Source organism: Oreochromis aureus, linkage group 6 (genome assembly GCF_013358895.1).
Source record: "Oreochromis aureus strain Israel breed Guangdong linkage group 6, ZZ_aureus, whole genome shotgun sequence".
Lineage (NCBI taxonomy): Eukaryota > Metazoa > Chordata > Actinopteri > Cichliformes > Cichlidae > Oreochromis > Oreochromis aureus.
The window spans coordinates 38870894-38894753 of NC_052947.1; the positions used below are offsets into that span (position 1 = coordinate 38870894).

General features: G+C 37.6%; 1 protein-coding gene across 2 annotated transcripts; it reads left to right on the plus strand.

Moving 5' to 3' along the window:
- Positions 1-1342: 1342 nt before the first annotated feature.
- On the plus strand, positions 1343-22485 carry LOC116331498 (integrin alpha-M-like). 2 transcript variants are annotated; one of them, XM_031754207.2, is made up of 32 exons: positions 1343-1438; positions 6058-6184; positions 7190-7272; positions 7366-7451; positions 7538-7652; positions 7768-7898; positions 8007-8149; positions 8293-8443; positions 8635-8770; positions 8862-8935; positions 9208-9325; positions 9518-9660; positions 12407-12553; positions 12639-12836; positions 13740-13870; positions 14513-14667; positions 14755-14921; positions 15084-15200; positions 15349-15419; positions 15502-15643; positions 18293-18388; positions 18555-18634; positions 18713-18793; positions 18900-18975; positions 19966-20073; positions 20151-20192; positions 20737-20862; positions 20953-21060; positions 21140-21181; positions 21282-21392; positions 21516-21596; positions 21690-22485. In XM_031754207.2, exons 1-32 carry the CDS (start codon positions 1390-1392, stop codon positions 21879-21881), a joined length of 3627 nt encoding a protein of 1208 aa, XP_031610067.2. In that variant the 5' UTR covers positions 1343-1389; the 3' UTR covers positions 21882-22485. The 2 variants fall into 2 exon arrangements, with proteins under 2 accessions (XP_031610067.2, XP_031610065.2); XM_031754205.2 differs by having other exon boundaries at positions 21516-22485.
- Positions 22486-23860: the final 1375 nt, after the last annotated feature.

Genomic DNA, 23860 nt, shown 5'->3' on the forward strand with positions numbered 1-23860 from the left:
GATTTTATTTGTGGACAGACAGAAGATTTGGCAACGCCGACACAGCGACTGCTGCAAAACACATGAATCTGAAGTAAAGAAGCAGCAAGATGGCATCTCCTTGCTTAATGGTGCTGAGTGGTAGAAGTAAAGACAAAAGTCTCCTAAATGCCAGGCAGTAGACCAGACCACCGAGAGACAAGTTTGTTTTGCATCTCATTAGCACAAGAGCGTTTGGATGTTATTATAATACTTAATATCATATGATTATATTTACAAAGATGCGCTCAGAAGGACCAGTTAAATTTCAAGCTTGTAGCTGGCGGCCACTCCTCTATTTTAAAAAAAGAATCTTTATTATTAGAGATGCATGTTGGAAAATAAACCCTCTTTATTTATAATCTGTGACCCCTGTAAAGTCATCAGTTTAAAGTGTTTAAAATTTTATTCTATACAGGATGGAGTTAATTTTTTTATTCAAAGTCTCTGCTGTGTCAAAACAGCGGTAATTCAAAGTAAGCTCTAAGGGCGGGTCAGCTTTGTGACTGACAAGCCTGCACCACACGAGCGTGTCGTGTCCCTGTTTCTCAGCCAGATCGCCCCTCATGACTCAAACTCCATGTGATGAGAACAATTTATGTTTCCCTGCTAGTACTTTTATATATATTAAAAACAACCTGAAAGCTTACTTGTAAACGAATATTTTATACTATGGAACAGTTTATGCAGCTTTTACTTTCAAGTTTCAAAGAGAACAGCAGGCTGTTCTTACAAGTTTTTCACAAGTTCCTCATTTTTATCTAAACACCACCACCACGATTTTAAAACCTTCTTCTTATGCATTTATGGTGCTTTAGCTGCAAACAACAATGACTGTGTGGACGTGGAAAGCTTTCACACACTTCATTTACTATATTTAAAAAAAACAAAAACAAATTTAAACCTGAAAAACAAAAAGCAGAAATCCAATAAAATAAAAAATGTTAAGAAGTCCTTGAAGGAAATCACTGTGCTGACTCCTATTCTGTTTAGTTTCTTTTGTTGACTCAGTAGACTGAATAACCGCAAACCGTATGTAGCTGTTCTGTTCAAAAGACTCGGCTGGATCTCTTGTGAAAACATTTAAATCTAATTAATGAGGGGTCTGGGGTCCTGGCTCATCAATCAAGAACTATTTCTACTTTTTTCCATCTTTTTTCCCTTCAATAAAATTCTCACATTTCTTTTTAAAGAAGTGAAAAGTGAAGGATTTAAGGAAAAAGAGGAAGCAAGAAGCGAAGATAAACATTTTGTCGAGCGCACTGTCGTGAGAAATTTGTCTCTACCACCTGTTACGGAAACGCCCTTCACAGGAAGTATTGCACAGGCACATGCTTCAAGAAACTTTAGCAGCAGTGTTAGATTTGAAAGATGCACTGGCGACAGCACGTCTATTTCCTCACCTTCGTGGTGATTGTTGGTAAGTTTCAAAATGATTGAATTTATTGTCATTTCTGAGATAGAGTTCATCTGCGGACAGGCATGGCTACTTTGTATATTTTCATTATAGTATTTTTAGAAGTCTAAATTTTCATTTTGATGAAAGAAAAATGTTCTGGTGTTGAAAAAACGGAAAAAAATCAGGAAATCCTCACAGGAAGAGTGTTTAGAACAGGAGCATGCTAGACACACTTTGAATTATTTATGCAGCTTCATGTGGATTTACAACTTAACAATAAAGCTTTAATTGAGTTTCCGGTTTCATTGGTTGAGTTATGTTTGCTTCAGTTGTGGTGAGCTGTTGAAAAGCTCATCCAAACCATCCGCCCAGCCAGAGGGCTGAATACAGCAGATTCAGTGCATGAGCGCTGAGGGGCTGCACGTGTTTTAATGTTACATTGACGAACTGTTCAAAGACCCTTCAGCTGCATATGCTACATTATGTTCATCGTTTTACTGCTGCTTGGTGCTGAGCAGATCCAGCTGTGTACAGCTGTTCAAGGTTCTGTGTCTTCAAAGCCAAAACAAGGAGCTGAAAGGTGCAAAAATATATATTTTTTTAAATGAGTCCTCACAGTTTGGGACTTTATTTAATTCCTCTTTCATTTTTTATATTATTATTATTAATTTCACTTCAGTTTTGTTAGTTTCCAGATGTGTTTCCTCATTTCATTCTAGTTAGTGTGGTTTAAAAATGTTTAGTTTGAGCCCTGCGACAGATCTGGGTGTATCCCGCAGCTGAGACAGACTTCAGCACGGCACCCTGTAAACCTGAATTGCTTTCTCATGCTTTTTGTTTTGACATGTTTGGGCGCACTAATAAAGAAACAAGTATTTCCTGTAATATTTCCTGTTTTTCATCCGACTTAATTGATTTTCAGAACACTTGGGTGCAGTTAAGTTAAGCTGCAACTGAAAACTTTAGACTATAAATGAAACTTTCAGTTCAAGTGAAACCATTGTGGAAGTGTCATAAGAATTGTGGCAAGGAGAGCTGCCAATAGGACATAAATATGAAAGAAAACCAAGTGAAAATTAGCCAGAAATTTAGTGAATTATTATGCTTTTCTTTATAGACGACTACGACTCAGTCCCGTAATAATACAGTGACATGAAATCACAAAATTAAAGCGGTGGAGCAAAAAGAAAAAAAAATGCAGCTCTGGGTAGGCCCTACCTTGCAAAGAGCACGTTGTGAAGATTCACACTCAGTTTAACCCCCCATCAGTTTTCTGACACTATTATCTCGTCTTTTGACACGTTTGAAAACTGACGAAAACAAAACTAGACACATTTCCTGTGCACTTTTTTTAATCTTATTTTAAGTAGTTACACAATGTTGCTTCAGTTAGCTTGTTTTTCTACTTTCTATACTTGTAATATCTATTTCAGCTCAACATTTGGTTTTATTTACTACACTAACCTTACTTTCTGCATCTTTGAGTTCATGTAAATAATTTTCATGTTTCATGGTTAATTAATTTGCTACTCATCTACAGAAATGAACAAATAGACAAGAAAATAAAACTTGTGACTAGGGAAGGAAATTGATAAGAAATTAGTGATCTGGATTCCATTATCAATATGACTCATTGATTGTCCCTGGGTTCTCATTGGCTCAGTTTTGAGAGTTGCTAAGCAGCAATAAAGAAGTTACAGTCATGCATTCATGCTGTGGTTCAAATGTTTGTGCATGTTTGTTGAGGTAGTTCCCATCTTTGTTGTGATCAGTGTTGGAGTCATTACTCATAAAATGAATTATTACACAGAATACTTTTTATCAAAGTAATGCAACATATTACTTGATTACTCCCAGGAAAAAGTAATTTGCTGTGCTACTCGTTACTTTACTTTCATGTTACTCTGTAAAATATCTGAAACACTGTCTCATTATCACTATTTAACAATATAAACTTGAAGCTACAGCCACACACACCAACACAAATCGCTAATGACGACACACATTTCTAAGATCTTTCTGTTAGTAGAACAAAGCTAACCACAGAAAGAAAACATGAAAACTAGCACAAAAGAATCAACATGGTGATTCTGCATTAGAAACATGAACAGGTAGAAAGGGAGGAGGCTGCAGCCTGACTGCTCAGCTGCTTGTTACCTGTTGAAGTTCAGGGTCTGGCTGTCTGACCCCAGAGTGAAAGACCCCAGCTGTCACTCTGGGGTCTTGGCTAGCTCAGCATTAGCATGCTGTCTTTTCTTGTGTTAGCAGCATAATGCGGTTGGATCTGTCCTGGACACAGTTTTCCACATTACCATTTATCTCATCCAATTGTGCAATAAAAATAATATAGATGCTCATATCCACATTCTAGACAGCATCACTATTTTTTTCCTCTGACAGTTGAAGTGAAATCAGCTGCCGATAAGCGGGACCACAGGCAGGCAGACTAACAAGTCCAAGGAATGGTAAATGGTAAATGGCCTGCATTTGTATAGCGCTTTACTCAGTCCCTAAGGACCCCAAAGCGCTTTACACAACATTCAGTCATTCACACACACATTCACACACAGTAGTGTGTGAATGTGTGTGTGAATGGGAAATAATACTTAACCCCTTCAGCCTGTTACCCACTACTCTCTACCTCACCTTTGCACTGACTCAGCTTTCACTGAAACATGAATGGTAACCAACTAACTCAGAGGCTGAGAGGCTGCCAGGGTGTTTTTGATGCCCCAAATCATTATTGTCTCTTATCATTAACAGAAATAAGAATAGCTGTAAAAGATCACAGGAGGACTCTTCCAGTAGTGTGAGGGCGGGGTCTTGTGTCATTGCTTCGGAGGTAGAGGTCTTCTGAACAGAAGGATGTGTGGCTCTGGTTCGTGTGTTTTGGAATGGGACTACTGGGAACCAGTTTTCTGCAAAAGCCTACCCCTACTCGTGACACTGATGTGCTACGCTTCTAATTTTGCCTCAGTTATACAACTATTTTTATCTTGTGTTGCTGAATGTGGTCAAAGTTGTGAATGGGTTTCCCAGTTGACTGGGCGTATTTTTGCAGCTTGTCAAAGTTCTTATTATTTCTTTTACATTTGCCTCTGCCTGTATTTGCTAAGCAGCACATCCTGTCTCCTCTTGCACTGACACACATCTGCACAGTCGAGCACCTGAATGACGGTTTCACTCCAAGATTTGAAATAAGGTTAACAACGGTGGCAGAAAGCTGAATGAGGTTTTTTCTGCTGTGATCTCAAAGGGGGAAGCCCATGAGGTGTATAAAGTCTTTAATGTTGCCATGGTGAGCTGTGCAAAATATAAATTGCCTGAAGTGTGTCACTATCATCTCTTACGTCTGCAGACTTCTAATGTAATTAAGTGGAGTTTAAAAGAAGTGAGCTCATCAAACATCTTAATTTCACCTGTTTCACATCAGTTTCCTGTCAAAGTTCTTGTGGTTTGAGTTGCACTGTGGGTAAATGCCAGGTTTTGACAAGGGAGGAGCTTGTGTGAAATGACAAAGATGGTATCTCTCATCCTCCTTCTGAACTGTCTTATAAGTACTAACTCTTCTCCATGCAGTTCCTGTGCTCATTTTGAAACTGGTTCCCAACATTTTTAATTAAAAAAAAACAACAACCCTGGTACCAGTGCCAAAAATAGAAGTGACTATTTTGTGGATAAGATAAGAAGCAGGATAAGAAGGGCAACTGCACTTAATTCACCAGTGCTTGGCAAAGATTTTCTCTGCGTGTCAGCTGTGATGTTGATGATGAAGCCTCCAGCAGGGCGTTTTTCAAATTGTTCGTGTTTTAAAACTGGATGTTACCAGAAAGGGAGAGACCGGGTGGGTGTGACTGTGAAAGTGCAGCAGTGAACTCACCCTCGTTCTTCTTCTTTTGGACTTTTGGAATTGACCACATATTTTATTCTATATAACCCAAAAGGAACTAATGAGCTTGTAAACCTATTAAGATAGTGTTTACTGTCTTCTCACCAGTGGCCATTATTAAAAAGTGTCACCTTGGCTTCATTTTTCCGACCTAGAATTTCTGTCCTTTTATATTTTTATACTTCTCCCTCTGACAGAAACTGTTTAAATGGCCAGCAGGAAGTGACTCCTCTAAACTGCACACATGAGTCTGCTTCTAACCTCCCTCATCTTCCTTGATCCCAGCCTTAATACTTTCCTGATGAGTCGTTATTCTTCAATCATTTTGTGAAACTTATGTTCCCAATTAGGGCCCAGAAACACATTCAGAAAGTGAAGTACGCAATAATACCCATGCATTCACTTCTTTTCCAGCTAGATTCATACTACATGATTATATCCTGCTCTCTCTCTCCCTCAATTGTCACTAAAGTGAAAAAAACTTAAATGGATAAAAAGGACATAAAGCTGACTCTCTGATCTCTAACCTACAAACGAGCACATGCTGTTGGGTAGTTTTTTTGGGACGAACTATACTTCACCCAAACTTAGTGCAACTTCAGGATTTGTCTCTGATGTTTAATATATAATATTAAAGCTTCAGTTATTTGTATTTCTCTTAAATTCAGATATTTTGGTAGTACCAGTGACCTGTTTCCAGATGTAATTAAAGTTGGTAGAACTTATGATCATATTTTTCTCCTTTTCACAGCTTCAACCATCCCAGCCTGTTTGGCTTTTAACATCAAAATGACAGAGCCTGAGAAACACGAGGGCGAACCAGGTGATTTCTATGGATACAAGGTGCTACAGTACAAGTCTGGTGATGGTAACAAAAGGTACGTTTGCTGAAATTAAAATGAATATGTGAGATGATTCCAGTTTAGCATTCGTAAGCCGCTCCTGTGATGGGTTGTGGTTTCGACTCGAGCTTTGAATACTGCTGTGACTAATCTAACACGCTGCCTAAAACAGAAAATGCATCTTTTTTTATTTAAAACTCTGTTGCTGCATTTCAAACCCAAATGTTCAGAGTAATTAGAGAAATGAAAAGTTTCTTATAAATATTACAGTTTCTGAGACATTTCTGTGTTTTATTTACCGTCATTTTAGAAAAGCAGAGCCGTGACACAAAGAGCAGCTGGTTATTTACCATGGCTGTGGTATCACTGCTAGAAGTGCTCAGAGTGATGCTCTGCTTGTTAACAAAAGTCTTTCAGGTGAATTTCAGTCATGCTGATGCTCTTTCAAAGTGTGTGTTCACTCACCAGCAGCTTCATTCAAGACAAGATTATCGACTAATTATTGCATTTAAAAATCAGCAGCTGGAGGGTTAAATTAAAAAAAAATATAGGAACACTTGTAGCTGCTTTCATTTTACTGAAAACAGTCATATTAACTGAAAATGTTTAAGTTGGCTTAAGGAGCACAATAATACAATAGCATGCCATCAAAATATTAAAGTTTACAGCGTTAACTGAAAATCAAAGCTATGGTGTCACACTCATTTAATTCATGGGACACATAGAACCCAGTTTGATCCAAGTGATCTGGAAAAGTAAATGCACAACAAAACTACAACATCTCTTTTCTATTATTCAAACAATTTGTATAGATCTGCCAGGACTTTGAACGTTTCCTGTAATGATTTTTTCTTTTAAAAAGTTGAAATTTTATGCTTCGTGAAGTCATCCAGAGGGCCGTTGTGACCCTTGGGCTCCATGTTTCACACCCCTGTGTTTCAGTTGGTTGCTTTTTAGCAGCTGTTGGGGGATCTTACAGTGACCTTGTCTTAGCTTGAGTGTCTGAATATATTAATTAATTAGTGTTATCATTCTCCACAGGATAGTCGTCACTGCACCTCTCAGGCTAAATGGATCTGGAGGAATTTACCAACCTGACCAAAACAAGTGGTTCAACCCTTCTGGTATCAACTGAATATTACACAATTTACAACTCCATTAAAATATAGAAATAGATTACTGTAAAAGTTTGTGTGTTTTATAATAAAATGTTTCAGTTGCAGAGGACCTGCAGTCAAACACAACAGTAGTCAAACATCTGGGCTTGTCGATCGCTGCTGATTCCTCCGGCTCCAGATTCACTGTGAGTAAATCACTCTCTCTCCTCCTCACTATGAGCAAAACAAATTAATATGCAGAGTTTTATTTAACTTTTATGCTCTGATTTAGGTTTGCAGTCCAGGTTTGGTGCATGAATGCAATGAGAACTCCTATCTGAACAGTATTTGTTATGACCTCTCTGATCATCTCCAGAAAATCTCCTCTTTCAAACCCGCATATCAAAGTAAAGTATGATTTGAAAAAGCGGTCCTCCATGTTCATGTCATGACTGAATTGTTTTTTTTTTTAATTTTATGTTACTGAGATACAGACATATTTTTATTTTAATATTTCCCCAGAATGCACCAAAAAGACAGTGGACCTCGTCTTTCTGTTCGATGGATCAGCGAGTATGACTGAAGCAGAATTCAACAAGAATAAAGATTTTATTGTGGAGATAATGAACAGCCTGAAGAACACATCGATCAAGGTCACTGAACTACTGCAACATTTAAGCATTCTCAGCTTTTATTAGTTAAGATATATATAAGATATACTGTTTAGTGTCATATCTAAATACTTTATGTTGGTTTTTCAGTTTGCAGCAGTTCAGTTCTCTTCAACAGTCCACAAAGTGTTTGACTTCAACGACTATGAAGCCAAACGTGCTATCGATATACTTATGAAAGAAAAGCATTTAAAAAGCCTCACCAACACACACAGAGCCCTCGAATTTATTTTGTAAGTTCAGTTACAATAAAAGAAAAAAAGCTCAACTGTGACATTATTTGCATCTTAAGTTTGTTGATTTAGTGTTAATGTGTTCATGTTCACAGCTTGGTTTATTCTGAGTGTAACAAAAGCTGTTTTTACTTTTGTTTCAGTGATCAAATCTTTGACAACAAAACTGCAGGCGCCTCTCCTGATGCAACTAAAGTTCTGATTCTAATCACAGACGGAGATCCCTCTGACACAGACAGAAAAGGAATAATTAAAAAATATGATGAGAAAAATATAATTCGTCTTGTTATTGGGGTAATGTCATATATCATGTCTCCTTTTTTTTGTCACATGTGGTTTCTTTTGTTTAATGGCTCCTTTTAATATATTTAGTTTTTCCTGTTGTGGGTCAGAACAAGTAATTTGTGTCTAATTTTGTGTAGAACTGATCTTTTTCTTATGCTGATGTCAGACTTTCATGTTTTAAAGCTGTGTTCTGGTTTCAGATCAAGGATGCAAAGCTGGATAAATTTAGGGCCATCGCTTCAGAACCAAAAAACAAAAATGCCTTCAAAATAGAGAATTATGATGGACTCACAGGAGTACTGGAGAATTTTCAGAAAAGGATCTTTGTTGTGGAAGGTGGCGTCTAATTTCATTCCCCAAATCAAAAGTTTATGCTATCTTCCACATGTGCTGCTGTAACATGTACTCCCTGATGATCCACATTTAGGTTCCAAAGTGGCTCGAGCAGGAAACCTGACTGATGAAATGTCTCAGAGTGGATTCAGCGCTGTTTTCAACAAGGTGAGCAAAATTTATCTGAGCACCTTAAACTCATCTGAAGATCAGAGTAAAGGTTTAGAAACCACACAACATGAACTGAAGCTGAATTGCTGAAAGGCTTAGTCACTGATTGTCAACATGCTAACTTCAGCTTCACATTCATTCTTACAACTTAATTTCTGCTGCTGAATAACTGAAAAAATGAGTCCAGCTGCAGCAGGTCAGGTTCCGCCTCCTTTTCTAACCATGGCTGGGATTTCTGTTTCCTTACACCTTCACATTCCTGTTTTTAGGATACACTGATTCTGGGTTCAGTGGGAACAAACAGCTGGCGTGGTTCTCTCCAAGAACGTCGAGATAAAATGGAAACACAAATTGAGGATCAAGAAATGGAGATGGACTCCTACATGGGTAAACTTTATTTACACATTATCTGATGTTTCTTTCTTTAAAATAAGATTTTGTTATTTAGCTCAACACTTGAACAAATGAACTTTGGAAGGTTCCAGTCTAAATTATTTTTTTATGTCTTCCAAGTCCAACAAATAAACACATTTGGTTTTCAAATAAAAACATGTTGTGTGTTATGTTTGACTCTTGCAGGATATTCTGTCTCTGTTGGACAGAGGGCTGGTGTTTCTTTGTATTTCACGGGTGCACCCCGGTTTCAGCACACAGGACAGGTCGTACTTTTCAAACAAAACAGCAACAACTGGACCACAGAACAAAGAATAACTGGAGACCAGGTCGGTAGCTTATATGGTAATTTTATTCTTCATATGGCTCAGTTTGTCATTGTTGATACCTGAATGTAGTTTTGCCTTGAAACAAATGCTAATATTCTTGATCAAATCCACTGTTATTTCTATTTTAAATCACTTCTAAGTGTAGATCAGTGATTCACATTAACAATTATAGAAAGATGCTCTATATTATAAAGTAAAAACAGTGAAATATTGGAGAACCACAACAATCAGACGATCAGCATGATCAAACACTTGATTGAACTCTAATAACAGGAACAAATCTGTAGCAGACTGGTTGAGATAAAATAAGACAGAAAATAAGAGCATAGAGATAAACCACAAATGTCAAACATGACAAAACACAAGCTAAAGGAACACTGTTAGAAAAAGCGTCTTGAAAAAACGGTGATATTCCGGCAGCTGGGGCGCCAAAATACGACCGTATAATTACAGAAAATAACTCCCGCATAAAAATACGGTTATTTCCAGTAATGAAAATACAAGTAGTTGCGCTAATTTGACATGGGATCTCGCCTTTTTCAAGTGCCGCTAAACATTAAATTAGGAACATGTTAATGTCATTAAACAGTGAAATCATCTATAAATAGAAAAAGAAAACATCCCCAAAAAACAGTAATATTCCGGCAGCTGGGGCGCCAAAATATGACCGTAAAATAACAGAAAATAACTGTCCCATAAAAATACGGTCATTTTCAGTAGTGAAAATAGAGTTTGTTGTGCTAATGTTACATGGGATTCTGCCTTTTCCAAGTGCTTTTAGACATCAAATTAATGAATTAAATCAAACAATGAAATTACCGATAAACAAGGTCAATGAATGTGGCAATATGAATCATAATACGTAAATGTCCAGAAATATACAGTTAACAGTTGGTTTAACTAATAATGGATTGCATGCTCTGGGACAGACTGACAGAGGCGAGGCTGCCGTATTGCACCATCGGCCCCTCTGGCCATCACCATAGGCGGTAGGTGAAGTGTCTTGACCACGGACACAACGACCGACAACCTTCTGATCACAAGGCGAACGGCCAACTCTTGAGCCACGATCGCCCTAACCAGCAATGATAATAATACTTATGTGATGTAACACAAGCTTATAGGGATCATGTTATATACTTTACCGTAGCATTACATTTGAATCCAACAGTTCAATCTTTCAAATAACAGACAGATATTTGTGGAATCATGATACATTTGTGAATGTATTTTAACAATCTAAATATGCATATGTACAGACAGATACATTTAATGATCATGGCAATTATGTTTCATTACATTACAGTGATTTGACGTTAATTTACATTTGAAATGTGAAGTCAAAGTCTATTTACGTAACTTTAATGATATTCTAGAAGAACAGAACAAAACTGTAAAATGCACGATTCTTTCCTACGGTCGCAGCCATACCCGCGACCTTGTTGTTAGTTCACATTCATTGGCCGATGCTTAGCGTCATGTTATTATGTGTCCCAACATCCAACGGCATATCACATTGTTTTCATGGCCACACCCTCACCCCAGGTGCAGAGGCCTATTTCTGTTCAGGAATGTTGTGAATACTTTGAGATTTATATTAATTGCAATTCCTACCTCTATATTTATTTAAAAAATAATAATAATAATTAGCACAGCATGGCCGTGAAGTGATTTACATTGTGGCATGCAAAGGAATCTTAACTAAGTGGCTCAAATAGAGAGATTGAGCTTGTTATTCAACCCCAAGCCGTTAGGGGAAGCTCTTTAGTCAAACACTGCACAGAGTTTCCATGTGCCTCAATGTTCAACAACAGCAGAACAGAAGTCACTCATGGTACATGAGTGACATCCTGCTACAAAACAACAACTGTCAGTGACTCTGCACCACGGCGCAAACACAACATTCAAGATAACAGTTAAAAGTAACTAACCATAAACAATAAAACAAGAACATCTAAATAGCAGCACATGTCCCAAGGCATGATGGGAGAGAACTAGCTGTTTCTGGATGTATTTTTACGATCTAAATATGCATATGTACAAAAAAATATATTTAAAAAACAAGTAAATTGTGTTTTACTATATTTACAGTGATGTTATGTTGTTTTACCTTTGACATGTAAGATCACAGTCTGCTTATGTAAATTGAATGATATCCTAGGAGACAGTACAAAACTGTAAAAAATTACAGTAATATACTTTGACATTACTATTTTTTGGAACAGTGAGAGAGAAGTCAGAAGTCACCAAGTTGCAGTAGTGATGTCGTACAGGGATTGAAAAGATGGGAGTGGAAGAAGTATGAAGTGCATCATCAGCTGCACCAGTAGTCTGAGTCTAAAAATGATGATAGCGTTCAATGTTTACAACTTTCCAGACTTGTGCAAATGCAAATAAAGTCTGTGGCTACACAGAGCAAACCAAAGAACTTCCTTACACTGGCACCTTGTTTGATCTAATAAAAACCGTTTGAAAAGAAAACTTGTTCAAAGCACTGTAAAGGATTAAACTTACTTTGCAGGCGTACATGTCAGTTTCTGGAAATGTTTTTAGGGATTCTTGTTTTTGTCAGCATGATTATTTTATTTTGTGAAATCATATTTTCTGTGCAGTAATGTTGTGTTCTGTGTACATGAAGCATTTCCCCTGCATTGATCATTTTTGAGTCACATTTTTTTGATATCCTTAAATGATATAAACCTATAACTAAATTAAAACTGAACTAATGATATAACTAACTTGTCAGATCGGTTCCTACTTCGGCGCCGAGCTGTGTTCGGTGGATATTGATTCAGACGGTGACACTGATTTCCTGCTGGTGGGAGCGCCAACGTTTTACCAGCCTCAGGAGAAGAAAGAAGGTCAGATCTACATCTACAGTCTGACTGATGAGGTGAGCCGCCACTTTGTGAGATTACAGCGTGACCCTCAATGCTTTATGATCAAGATCAATGAACTAATCTCCTCTTTTCTCATAGCTGCAACTGAAAAGTGAACTGATTGTGACGGGACCATCCATGGGTAGATTTGGCGCCACCATATCCAGCCTTGCAGACCTGAATGGAGATGGACTCCGAGACGTTGCTGTCGGAGCTCCGCTTGAGGATGACAACAGAGGTGCCGTGTATATCTACCTTGGAGACAGACATAGAGGGATACGCAGCACTTTCAGCCAGGTGAGAGACGAACATGGAAACCACGGTAACCATGAACAGCAACGGGTTTGGAACAAGTGAAATAATTTTCAGTAATTTTGAATTTACTTTTGAAAACATTTTTCTGTCTGTCTTAACACCTACATAAGTTACATTCAGCAACAGCATCGTAGGAACTTAGGAATCTGAGTCAACCGAGATTAAAATCTTTTAAGGTACAGCTGGCCATGAAATCCCATGATTTTAGGTATTATTTCAGGTAACAAGAAGCACTTTAACAGCACAAATCTCCAGCAAGTCAGCTCAATCTCTGAGCAGCGTTTACTTTTAATGGAATAGTATTTTATTTGAATATAGTACATGTGTAGCATTCATTTCATTGTTTACTAACTAACTAACTAGGCAGCTCATTCTCTTTCTTTTGACAAGACGTTTCTTAAAGACCAATCCTAACACTAATGATACTAACTAATCATGTGAACATATTCCAGCGGATAAAGTCCTGAAAATACAGGCCAGGGGCTTCAATTAACCTTCACATAAAACATCAGAATAGGAAACAAAAAACTTGAGCTCACAGATTTTGACTTTGAAATGATTGCTGATATTTGTGAAACTGCTGATCTCCAGAATTTAAAAACAAACCAAAGCAAAACACAAAAACAGCCAACTGTCTGTGAATGGAAAAGGCTTAGATAAAGGGCATCGAGGCGACTGTTGTTGTGATTTGGTGCTGTATAAATACAATTAAATTAGATGAGAGAGGATGGAGGCGACTGGACAAAACGTCATGTGAAATCTGCATCACGAAGAATAGCATTTCTTATAAGACCTTTGTTAAATTTTAATGTAAATACAGCGTTTTTCTCTACCATACAAATATATGTGAAAACACTTTTTCAGTATTGAAATCTCTTATTTCAGAGAATTACAGGAGACAAAATAACACCTGGGATAAGATTCTTTGGACAGGCCATCGATGGGGGCGTCGGCATCAAAGAGGACGGCCTCCCAGATATTGTGATCGGATCACAGGGCGCTGCTGTTGTCTTAAGGTAGGGTTAGTGTGCTCAGTGTTAGGGTTAAATTTGACTGTTAGCCTTCAAAGTCAGCTCCCTTTGCACAACTCTTGTGCTTTGAGTTTTAATTTTGGGGGAAAAGCACTAAGTTAAAGTTGTTGTTGTTGCAAATTGCTCCATAATTTGTGGATGCAGTTTTTTGCAGATTGGTGAACTTCTGCCCGTCATTACTTGTGAGAAACTCGGCCATTCTGAGATGCTTCTCTTTTACTGACTGGTTCCAAATTAACCTAATGAGTTGCAAAATGTTCCTCCACCTGTTTCCTTTAGTGCCACTTACTTTTCCAGCCTGCTGTTTCTCCCACACCAATTTTTTAGATGTGTTGCTGCCAGTGAAATTAAAAAGAGCTAATATTTTTTTCTAATATGGTAAACTTTCTCATTTTAAACATTTGATATATTTTTTTTATGTTCTATTGTGAATAAAATATGGATTTACAAATTGATGCATTCTGTTGTTACATTTTATAAAGTGTCCCAAATTTTTCAGATTTGGTTTTGTATTTAAAATAAAGAACTAATGTAGCTATACTGTACTATGTCCTGATATATAAAACCTTAGTTTTGAAAGAGGGCATCATTTCCACTTTCTTATTACTGTTCATGAATGTCTTTCAGCTCCAAGCCCGTCTTTAATGTGATGGCTCACTTATCTTTCCACCCTAAGGAGATAAGCACAGAGAAACTTGACTGTGTGGGTGCAGATGAAAATTTACTTATGGTTACCTTAACAGCCTGTTTTGAAATGGTAGAAGCAACAAAGAGCAAACAAGGTAGGAGCCTCATCCAGTAAACCATTTAACAGCTGCTGACTGCACCCTGTGAATGCATTATTGTAATCCTGCTCTGTGGGTTTACAGGGAGTGTGAGCTCTGGACTGAACATCACATACATGCTCGCCGTGGACCCAATGAGACAAAAACATCGAGGTTTCTTCAGTCAAACTGATACGAAAACCAGGAGTCTTACCTCTACCTATAAGCTGAAAGATAAAATGACTTGCTTAAACTTCTCCATCTACATGCCCGTATGAAGCTGAATTCATGATATTTTCACATATTCTTAATCTGATCAAGCCACCTGTTGCCTATGCTGACATTTGACAGCCTCTCTTAAAGAAACAACAGTAATGCTAACCTTGATCCTAATCCTCGTGTTTATTGCTCCTCTTGTTGCTTTTGCTTTACAGAAATGTGTGACAGACACATTGTCACCGATCAGCATCAAATTAAACTTTTCTCAGGCTGACAGTGAGACTGCTAACATCACCCTGAACATGGACAGCAAAAAGCAGTCTGCTGTTGAGGTACGTTCTACATACAACATCAATATTCACAATATTGACAAAGCAGCATTTACGATGTTTACAACATTCACCACCATTTTTTAGCATGTTTGTTAGGAAGGAAACCTTTTTTTGGCATCAAATAAACACAAGTTTTACTTTTTCACAGGTTCCTTTTGAGAAACAATGTAGAAAAAATGACACTTGTATCGCTGAACTGGATGTCAATTTCGAATTCAAGTATGTATATCTACAAACACGCCTCAGATATGATACGATTAATGTCATATGTTTAATATTAGGTGTTGTTTGTCTCTTTCAGGACTCCGATATTATTGGTGACAGAAAATAACTACTTCAATGTCACTATACATTTGAAAAATGGTGGTGATGACTCATACAACACCAGCCTTATAATGTTCTATCCTTCAGGCCTCTCCTTCTCTAGGATGACTCTTATAAAGGTAACTATAAAGATACAATACAGTTTTATTTATATAGCACATTTAAAAACCCAAAGGCACACCAAAGAGCTTCACAATAATACAAAGAATCATCATAAATCAATTAACAAAGTACAGATCGGGCACTAGCACTAGCACAGACAGAAGGGGCACTAATAGACCAGAAGAGTTAAGTAAAATAAGTATAGAACCACAATTCAGATGGAAGGTCAGTTCATGGATACAAAATATCAACTAAGAAGTTAAAAAAACAGCAGTGAAATTAATTATTAGTTTAATAAAAGGCATTAACTGGTCAGGAAAGCCTGGTTAAATAAGTAAGCTTTCAATCTTGATTTGAAGGATTGGATAGAGTCTGGGGCACGAATAGAAGCGGGGAGGCTATTCCAAAGGTCGGGTGCAGCTGAAGCAAAGGCACGATCGCCTCTGGTCTTCAGCCTAAACTTAGTTTGGGCCAGGAGTAACTGACCTGATGATCTTAACACTCGGCAAGGAGTGTACAGATTGAGAAGATCAGTGAGATAACTGGGTCCAATATTATTCAGAGTTTTAAAAGTGAGTAGCAAAATTTTTAACTGACATTTGATAGGTAACCAATGTAAATCAACAAGAGCTGGAGTGATAGAATCAAATTTTCTAGCTCCAGTGGGCATACACTGTGCGATTTTTGGCTCATTTGAGCCGACGTTTCAGTCGTGCGACCGTTTTGGTGATTGGCCCGAGTTTCGCCTTCATCGTGCGTCGTGCATCGTGTAGTATACGTGGGGTAACGAGAAGCGATTAACACCTCACGACCATCTCCCGATCATCAATCGCTTGGTCGTAAAAAAATCAAACCTGTTTGAAATCCCGTCGGTCGTCGTGAGGGTGTCGCTGCAGCCTGTCACACTGCGCACGCGCAAACACAGAAATGTAAGTGAAAAGACGGAGTAGCACGGCAGTGCAGCGTGTGATCTGGACACAAGCGATGGAGGCACAACTTGTAGAACTTTGTCAAACTCATCGGAGCCTTCTCGATGTGGCCTCACAAAATTATCACGACCACAACAACCGTGAAAATAGTTGGATGGACATTGCTGCTCAATCACAGCTGCCTGATCAATGTTTTTCATTAGCGATTTAGCAAAGTTGATGGTGGTGGTGTGCGTGTCTGTGTGAGTGAGAGACAGAGAGGGAGAGCGAGCGACAGATTTTCTGTTATAACCTTCATTTTATGAACGCACAGTGTGAGCACTCAGGTCGCATCAGAGCATCGGGCTGTATAGTGTGAGACCCTGCATCGTGACCTACGAACTTCTAACCCCTGCGAGTCAATCGTGCAGTTTGAGCAAAAGCTGAATCGCACAGTGTATGCGTTCTGAACAAGCTGTAGCCTTCGAGAGAGACGGATTGGAGACCACAGTAAAGAGAAATGGAAAAGTCTGACCTGGAGGTCACAAAAGCGTGGATAAGTTTTTCGAGGTCCCTGAGTGGTGTATAACGCTTAGCTATAGAAATCTGGTGCAATTGAAAGAAGCCAGATTTAACTACAGATGACACTTTCAAGCTTAAAGGAGATATCCAAATAGGCACCCAGGTTATTTATAGAATCAGAGAGAGAGTTAATAAGGGCGCCAGTAGGGCAACAAGCTGGTCTCAAGGAATATGGCTATCGAGCACCATAATTTCAGTTTTCTTCTAATTTAAAATGAGGGAATTATCTGACAGCCAATCTTTGACCTCTCTCAGGCAATCCAACAGGGAGTGCAGTGACTGTGACAGATCATCAGTCAGTTGACAATAAATTTGAATGTCGTCAGCGTAACAATGATAAGAAATACTGTATTTTTCAGAAACACAGTATTTCTGAAATATTTTTTTTCAGAAAAATGTATGGTCACGAGCTGTGGGTAGTGACCGAAAGAATAAGATTGTGGATACAAGCGGCGGAAATGAATATTAAACTGTAAAATTATGTCTCAAAATGGATTAACACTCATCACATACAAGACCTTGCATGTGATGAGAAGGAGTTTAAATTCTAGATTTAACAGAGAGCTGTATGAGAGAAATATGCTCTGTCTTTCTAGTCCTTTCAGTACTCTCACTGCAGTATTTTGGATTAACTGAAGGCTTTTCACAAAGTTTATAGGACAACCTGGTTATACACAATAAAGTTTACAGGTTGCAGGCAACACTACTTTATGTGCATTTCTGTGGTGTGTTGCACAAAATCTTAAAGGTTGCCTTAACTTCCTTCCTGTGGTCGTCCAGTAATGCATTTCCTCTTCTTTCTGCTTATGTCTTAAAATCCTAAAACTCACAATCTTAACCAATGTTTTTGCTGGGAAAAGGGAAATTAAATGAAAGGTTACTCATATCTGTTGGGTCTAATTACAAATGAGTGAAAACCATAAGAATAAAATGATACTTTGGTGGAAAACTGCTTTTTTTATCATGAAAAAAGCAGATAATCTTGCTGGAGCCACTTAATGCATAAATCTATACAAACCCTAACCCCCTAACCCTAACCACTATGCAGTATAACTTAACCTTCAAAAGTTTAAACTTAGTGTTACCTGCAGTGTAACAAAGGAAATGTCACAGTAGGTGTAAAAACATTTATTTTAGAGTCTCTGCTCATACCAACCGTTTCTTTTCTTAAAACAGTCATCAAGATCAACAACGCACGACTGCCGGGATCAAGAAGAACACAACAAAACCGTATGTAGTGTGAGCCAGCCTGTGTATCGCAGCAGATCCTCTGTGAGTCATAAAACATCCAGATACCATCCTAACAGACAGAAGTGAAGTTTCACAAATGACCAAGTCTCTGAAACTTCAGCCTTAGCTACCAGCTTCTCCTCCTTACATGTTTTCTCTTCATCTGTGAATCAGGCCTAACATCTTTTTCATTTCTTCCCACAAAAAGGCAACGTTTCAATCTTCCTTCCATGTCATGCATAATTATGAGTGGAATGACAGGATGTCCATGATACTTGAAGCAAAAAGGTACAACAATCTACTGCATAAACATTTCTCTAAAATATTTACTTTGATATTTACAAGAAATGTCTTTTTCACGCTCAGTGATAATCAAGACAGAAACAGGACCAGCAGCCTCACCAAAAGCATCCCGGTGCAATTTGAAATTAAAATGATATTAACAGTGTAAGTATCACTATTCACATAAAATATTATCTGTATCCTTATGTTTAATCTATTTCTACAAGTCAGTAGTTGCATAATTGTATAAATGCTGCGATCATGTTTTCAGGAATAAAGACAGCACTACTTATCTGAACTTCACCTCAGATGAGACTGAAACTAAAGAAATGACTATTACATACAGGGTAAGACACCTAATGACTCTGTAACAAGAAACCATCCAACACAACTGGTGATCAATGATCTCATTGAATACTTTTCCTGTCAAGATAGAGTTTTAAAATGATATTCACTGATAATTATTTATTAATGTGTTTTTATCCACTAACCAGTGAGGTAGTGACTAACTTTGTCATCCTGCTTTTATGTGGTGGGGGTATGCAAGAAATATCAACTAACAATCATGAGTAACTTTTCATGGGGTCACTTGCTGTTTTGGGTCTCGCATCTGATGAATTACCCTCACCCAGGTGACCCACCTGTGGTTCATCGGGCCCAGACTCATGTATCAACAGCAATCCACAGATCAGCCTTCTTAATCCAAAGCCTCTTTGTGGCGTACTTTGCAGGTTCGCTTACAGCTTTGGGATGTGCTTTGGAAACTTTTAGCAACTGTCTTCCACACCTGTTCACATCACATTTCCTTAGCCAATAAGAATATTCTGGATAATCCTTATTTCTGACCCTTAGAATGAACAAAACTTCCAAAATGGACTTCATGTTTTATTCAGTGCGACACAAAATCAGATATTAGCCTATCAATGAGGTGTTTCCACAGTTCAGGCCCGTTCTTCCATAGACTGGTTTTACAGAGCCTGAAGTATTTTTATAACCCTGTGTATCGCCCCCTGGAGGCCATTCAAAATAATGCAGGTTTAAGGAACTTTGTTGGCTTCACTTTTCAGACCCAGAACCTACATCCACCTTTTATACTGTCTGTGGTTTAGACCAAGCCTCAAGGGGCCATTAGAGGAGTTGATGGCTTTCCCGTATTGATTTCATTTTTCAGCTGATCAATCAAAATTATTGATCATGTTCTTGCTAAACTAAACTATCTGGTTCTAACTGACGGATACGAGGCTGGTATCAGTATTTTCATCTGATTCTCATCAGAAAACTGAATATTTCCAGATGTATTTATTTAAAATGACCATTTTGTCTATGACCATTTACAGATAGATAACACTGGCTTTAAGGAGTTTCCTGCAAACATCACCCTGGAATTCCCAACTGTACTGGAGCATAGCTTTGAAATGAAAAGCTATCAAGTCTTTGTCAAGGAGGTAATTTTGTGTCTGAACACTGCTGCTCCATATGAAAATATCAAACCTTAAAGCTTACCATACCTTTTCTCTTTAAGAACAAAACACAGTGCACAGCCACTACTAACCACAAATTTAAGGTAAGTACAAGAGATTTAATAAAATATTGAAGTCTTGTAAAATTATTAATACCTTAAAAAGAAACTGTTGTGCTACTGTTTTTATTTATTTGTGCTTGGACTCTATTAGGCTAAATTTACATGATGCACAGTTCAAAGTAATCCTTATCTTATAAGTGACTTTGGAACAACCTCTCAATTCATCCTCCATCTAAAACAAGAAGCTTTATCTAATTTTCTTTCCCTTAAGCCAAGGGAAAGAAAATTAGATAAAGCTTTCTTCTGATTGGCTGCCCCTCACAAACAGAAGGTTTGAACAGCTGGTGGATGGTTCTTCTGTATTGACAATATTCGCTAAACCAACTATCAGGGACAGTAAACTGAGTGTTTAGAGAAGTTTGAACTCATGTATACTTCCAACTGTAGTGATGTCATTTGAATCATCATATCAGTATCCACAGTTACTGCAGTATATTTATGACAGATTAAGAAGTAATGAAAAGATATAAAGATACTGTATAATATGTCTCAATTAAAAAAGAAAAAAATATTGGTTGTTTTACAGAACTGCTTACCAAGAAATAAGTGTGTGGCCATCGTCTGCAACACTTTCAATTTGAAGAACTATGCATCTGCTGAGTTTACACTGTCAGGAAAAGTCCACTTTAAAGACGCCGCACAACAGGCAGCCGTATGTACTAAATACACACAGAATACACGTTACACATATATAAAAAAAAATAAATTACTTGATACTAATTAATCTGGCCTTACTTTACAGAATGTTGCTTTTCTGAAAAAATACACTGGAGACAGCAGAAAGATTAACTTTGTAAGTTCTGTACATGTTGGCTATGACAAGGCTCGGTATGTGCTGAAAGACCAAGAGGTATGTTTGATTTTGACCACAGCATATTTCTGTCATTGCTTTTTCAGTAAACCTAATTTATTATATTTATTACCCACAGAATAAAGACAATTTGCCACAATTCCAATTTCCAACAAGAAAGGTACCTTCGGTCTTCACATGAATAATTCAAACTATTTGCTAGATTAATGTTAAAAATGGTAAGGCACTACTATGAAATCTTGTGTTTTCTCTGCCAACAGACTGAAGTTCGAGTTGACTTCTTTATCCTCCCGAATAAAATGCTGATCATTTTAACTGGAGCCGGTTTGGGACTCTTCCTTCTGATCATAATCACAATCATCCTGTTTAAGGTGAGAGTTTATACTCAGCCTGAAGACTGTTATCTTTATATCAAGTTGTCTGAATCTCCATAACTGCATTGAGATCACCAAGTTGCTGTTTGGTCTAATGATTCTCTTTGTGTCTGTCACAAGCTCGGTTGCTTCAAGAGGAAAAAGTTTGGAGAAGATGATCTTGAGGATGACAGCACTGTAATACCGTTCCCCGCTTCAACTGTAGGGACTGATAAGAAATCTGATAAATCTTCCAATGATAATCAAACGCAGGAAAAATCACCTCTCCTCTCCTCTGCCCCCACTAATGAACAGATCAAGCAGTCAGGCACTGATAACAAATCTGATCAACCTTCTGAGGAAAATAAGGTTCATGATGACAGTGCTGCTGAAACAGAGGAGAAAAAGGATGAAGTTACTATCACGGTGGAGTCGGAATATACAACATACTGTCCACTTAGTGACAGTTCAGCTTCGTTCACAGACTGGTCACAAGAAGAAAATTAGTACAATTTTCAGTCGGTCTCTGTCCAAAGCTAGTAAAATATATCTAGAAGCCCATATGATGAACAATATAATTAGTAAACAATTTCTCCTTTTTCGTGTCTTTTGTTTTTTTAACAGTGGTTCTTGCCATGATTTGTTTTTGCTTATTAGTCGGACCATGACAGACTTATTTAGGGGTATGATATCTCCGGTCTGTATCCCAGATGAGCCCCATATTTTTTTTAGTCTTATTATTCTTCATGAATTGTAAACAAATAAACCATAGTGTAAAACCTAAAGTGAACCAAAACATGAAACAAAAATGCTACTGGGAGGACAGAGATCAAAGATGGAACCAGTCGACTCTTAAATTCACCACAGGGAGAGGTTAGGCGCTCCCACTTACACAGAGAACCACAACTGTATACCATTTAAAGAGTAGGAAACAGGAATTTTACACAAAGAAAATAAATCTGGATGATTTAGCTTTTCAGCATTGGTTTCAGATGTGCAAGCTGCCAGGTCCACAGGCCCTGATGCAGAGATGGAGGATTTTTAACTGAGTGGTGATAACAACCCAGGTGGCTCTTCTGCAGTTTAACCCAGAGGAAGCCGCCGCATCCATGCCCCCAAGTATAAAAAAAAAAGTTCAAATTTGGATTTGCCTGACTACAGAAGAATTTCCCACTTTGCCTCAGTACATTGCCTTGGCTCAGTGGCATTTCTGGATTATGTTCACATGTGGTTTATTCTTTGGATGAGAGAGCTTTAACCTGCATTTCACAATGATTTCTGTTAGGGTTCCCGAGCTCATACACTGATTTCCATGCCAGAATCATGCCATGCAGCATATAGATTTATGAGATTTACAAATCAGTGCATTCTATTTCTATTTCTATTTTGCACAGTACTCTTACTTTTTCTGAATTAGGTTTTTACATCTCATGCAATAATTGTGGGTTCAGTTACATCAGTGAAAAATCAATGACACCGGACATGAAGCTGAATAAGCATCAGATGGATTGGCTTTCTACAAATGTTCAATGGTCACAGCACAGGAAAACATCAGCGAGTTTATAGACACCTCCATGAAGGAGCTGTTCATGCCAGACACAAGAGGCAAGCGCTTCTGTTTAATATTCTGTTGAGATGTGACTAAAGATTCATACCTGTAGCAATCCATAGTTCATGCAGAAACCCAAGGTTTAATACTTCTTGTTCACGTGACTGTTTAACACAACTTATTTAACACGCTTAATAATTTCCCCTCTCTGCTAATGTCAGCCTACCATATATTCCCCATTAATGCACATTATTTACATTTTGATACACTGTAATATTTTTAATAGATACCGACTATATGAAAAGGCTTTGCTGCCTTCTGCACAGGTATTTATTCAAAAAGCACTTCAACTTGTATTATATCTGACTGTGTGTTTAATATGTTGATTTTTGTAGAGTAATTAAAACAATGCTGTTTGTAAGTTTTGAATAATTGATTCTGATCTCACTAAATGAGTTAATGTGAGTGAGAAGATCTTTAGTTCGTTACAGACATGAAACATAAGTTTAGGTAGACAAAAGTGTTGATAATAAAAAGTTTGCAGGCCGGATTGACAATAAACTTCATAAATTTGGGAGTTTAAATCTGAGATTACATCAGATGTTTAGAAATTGTGAATGATGTTGGCAAAGTAAGAAACCAATTTTAAATGTAGAAAATGTAAATGAAATGTAGATATTAAAGGGTGGAAAACAACATGTACTTTTAATTTCCCTAATATTTTTAGTCTTCTGTTGTTTGCATATTTATACTTTTAGTTTGCTTTTCTGTGTTTTAAATGTCTTACTTTTTGTACACTGTTAATTTCCACTGGAATATATCCTAAGATCTGTATCCAAGTGAACATGAATTATGACTATTTTTTTTTCTTTTTTTAAAAATTCTGTATCTCAGTAAAAGTGAAATAATGTTTGTAAGATACAAAGATGGTTTGTGC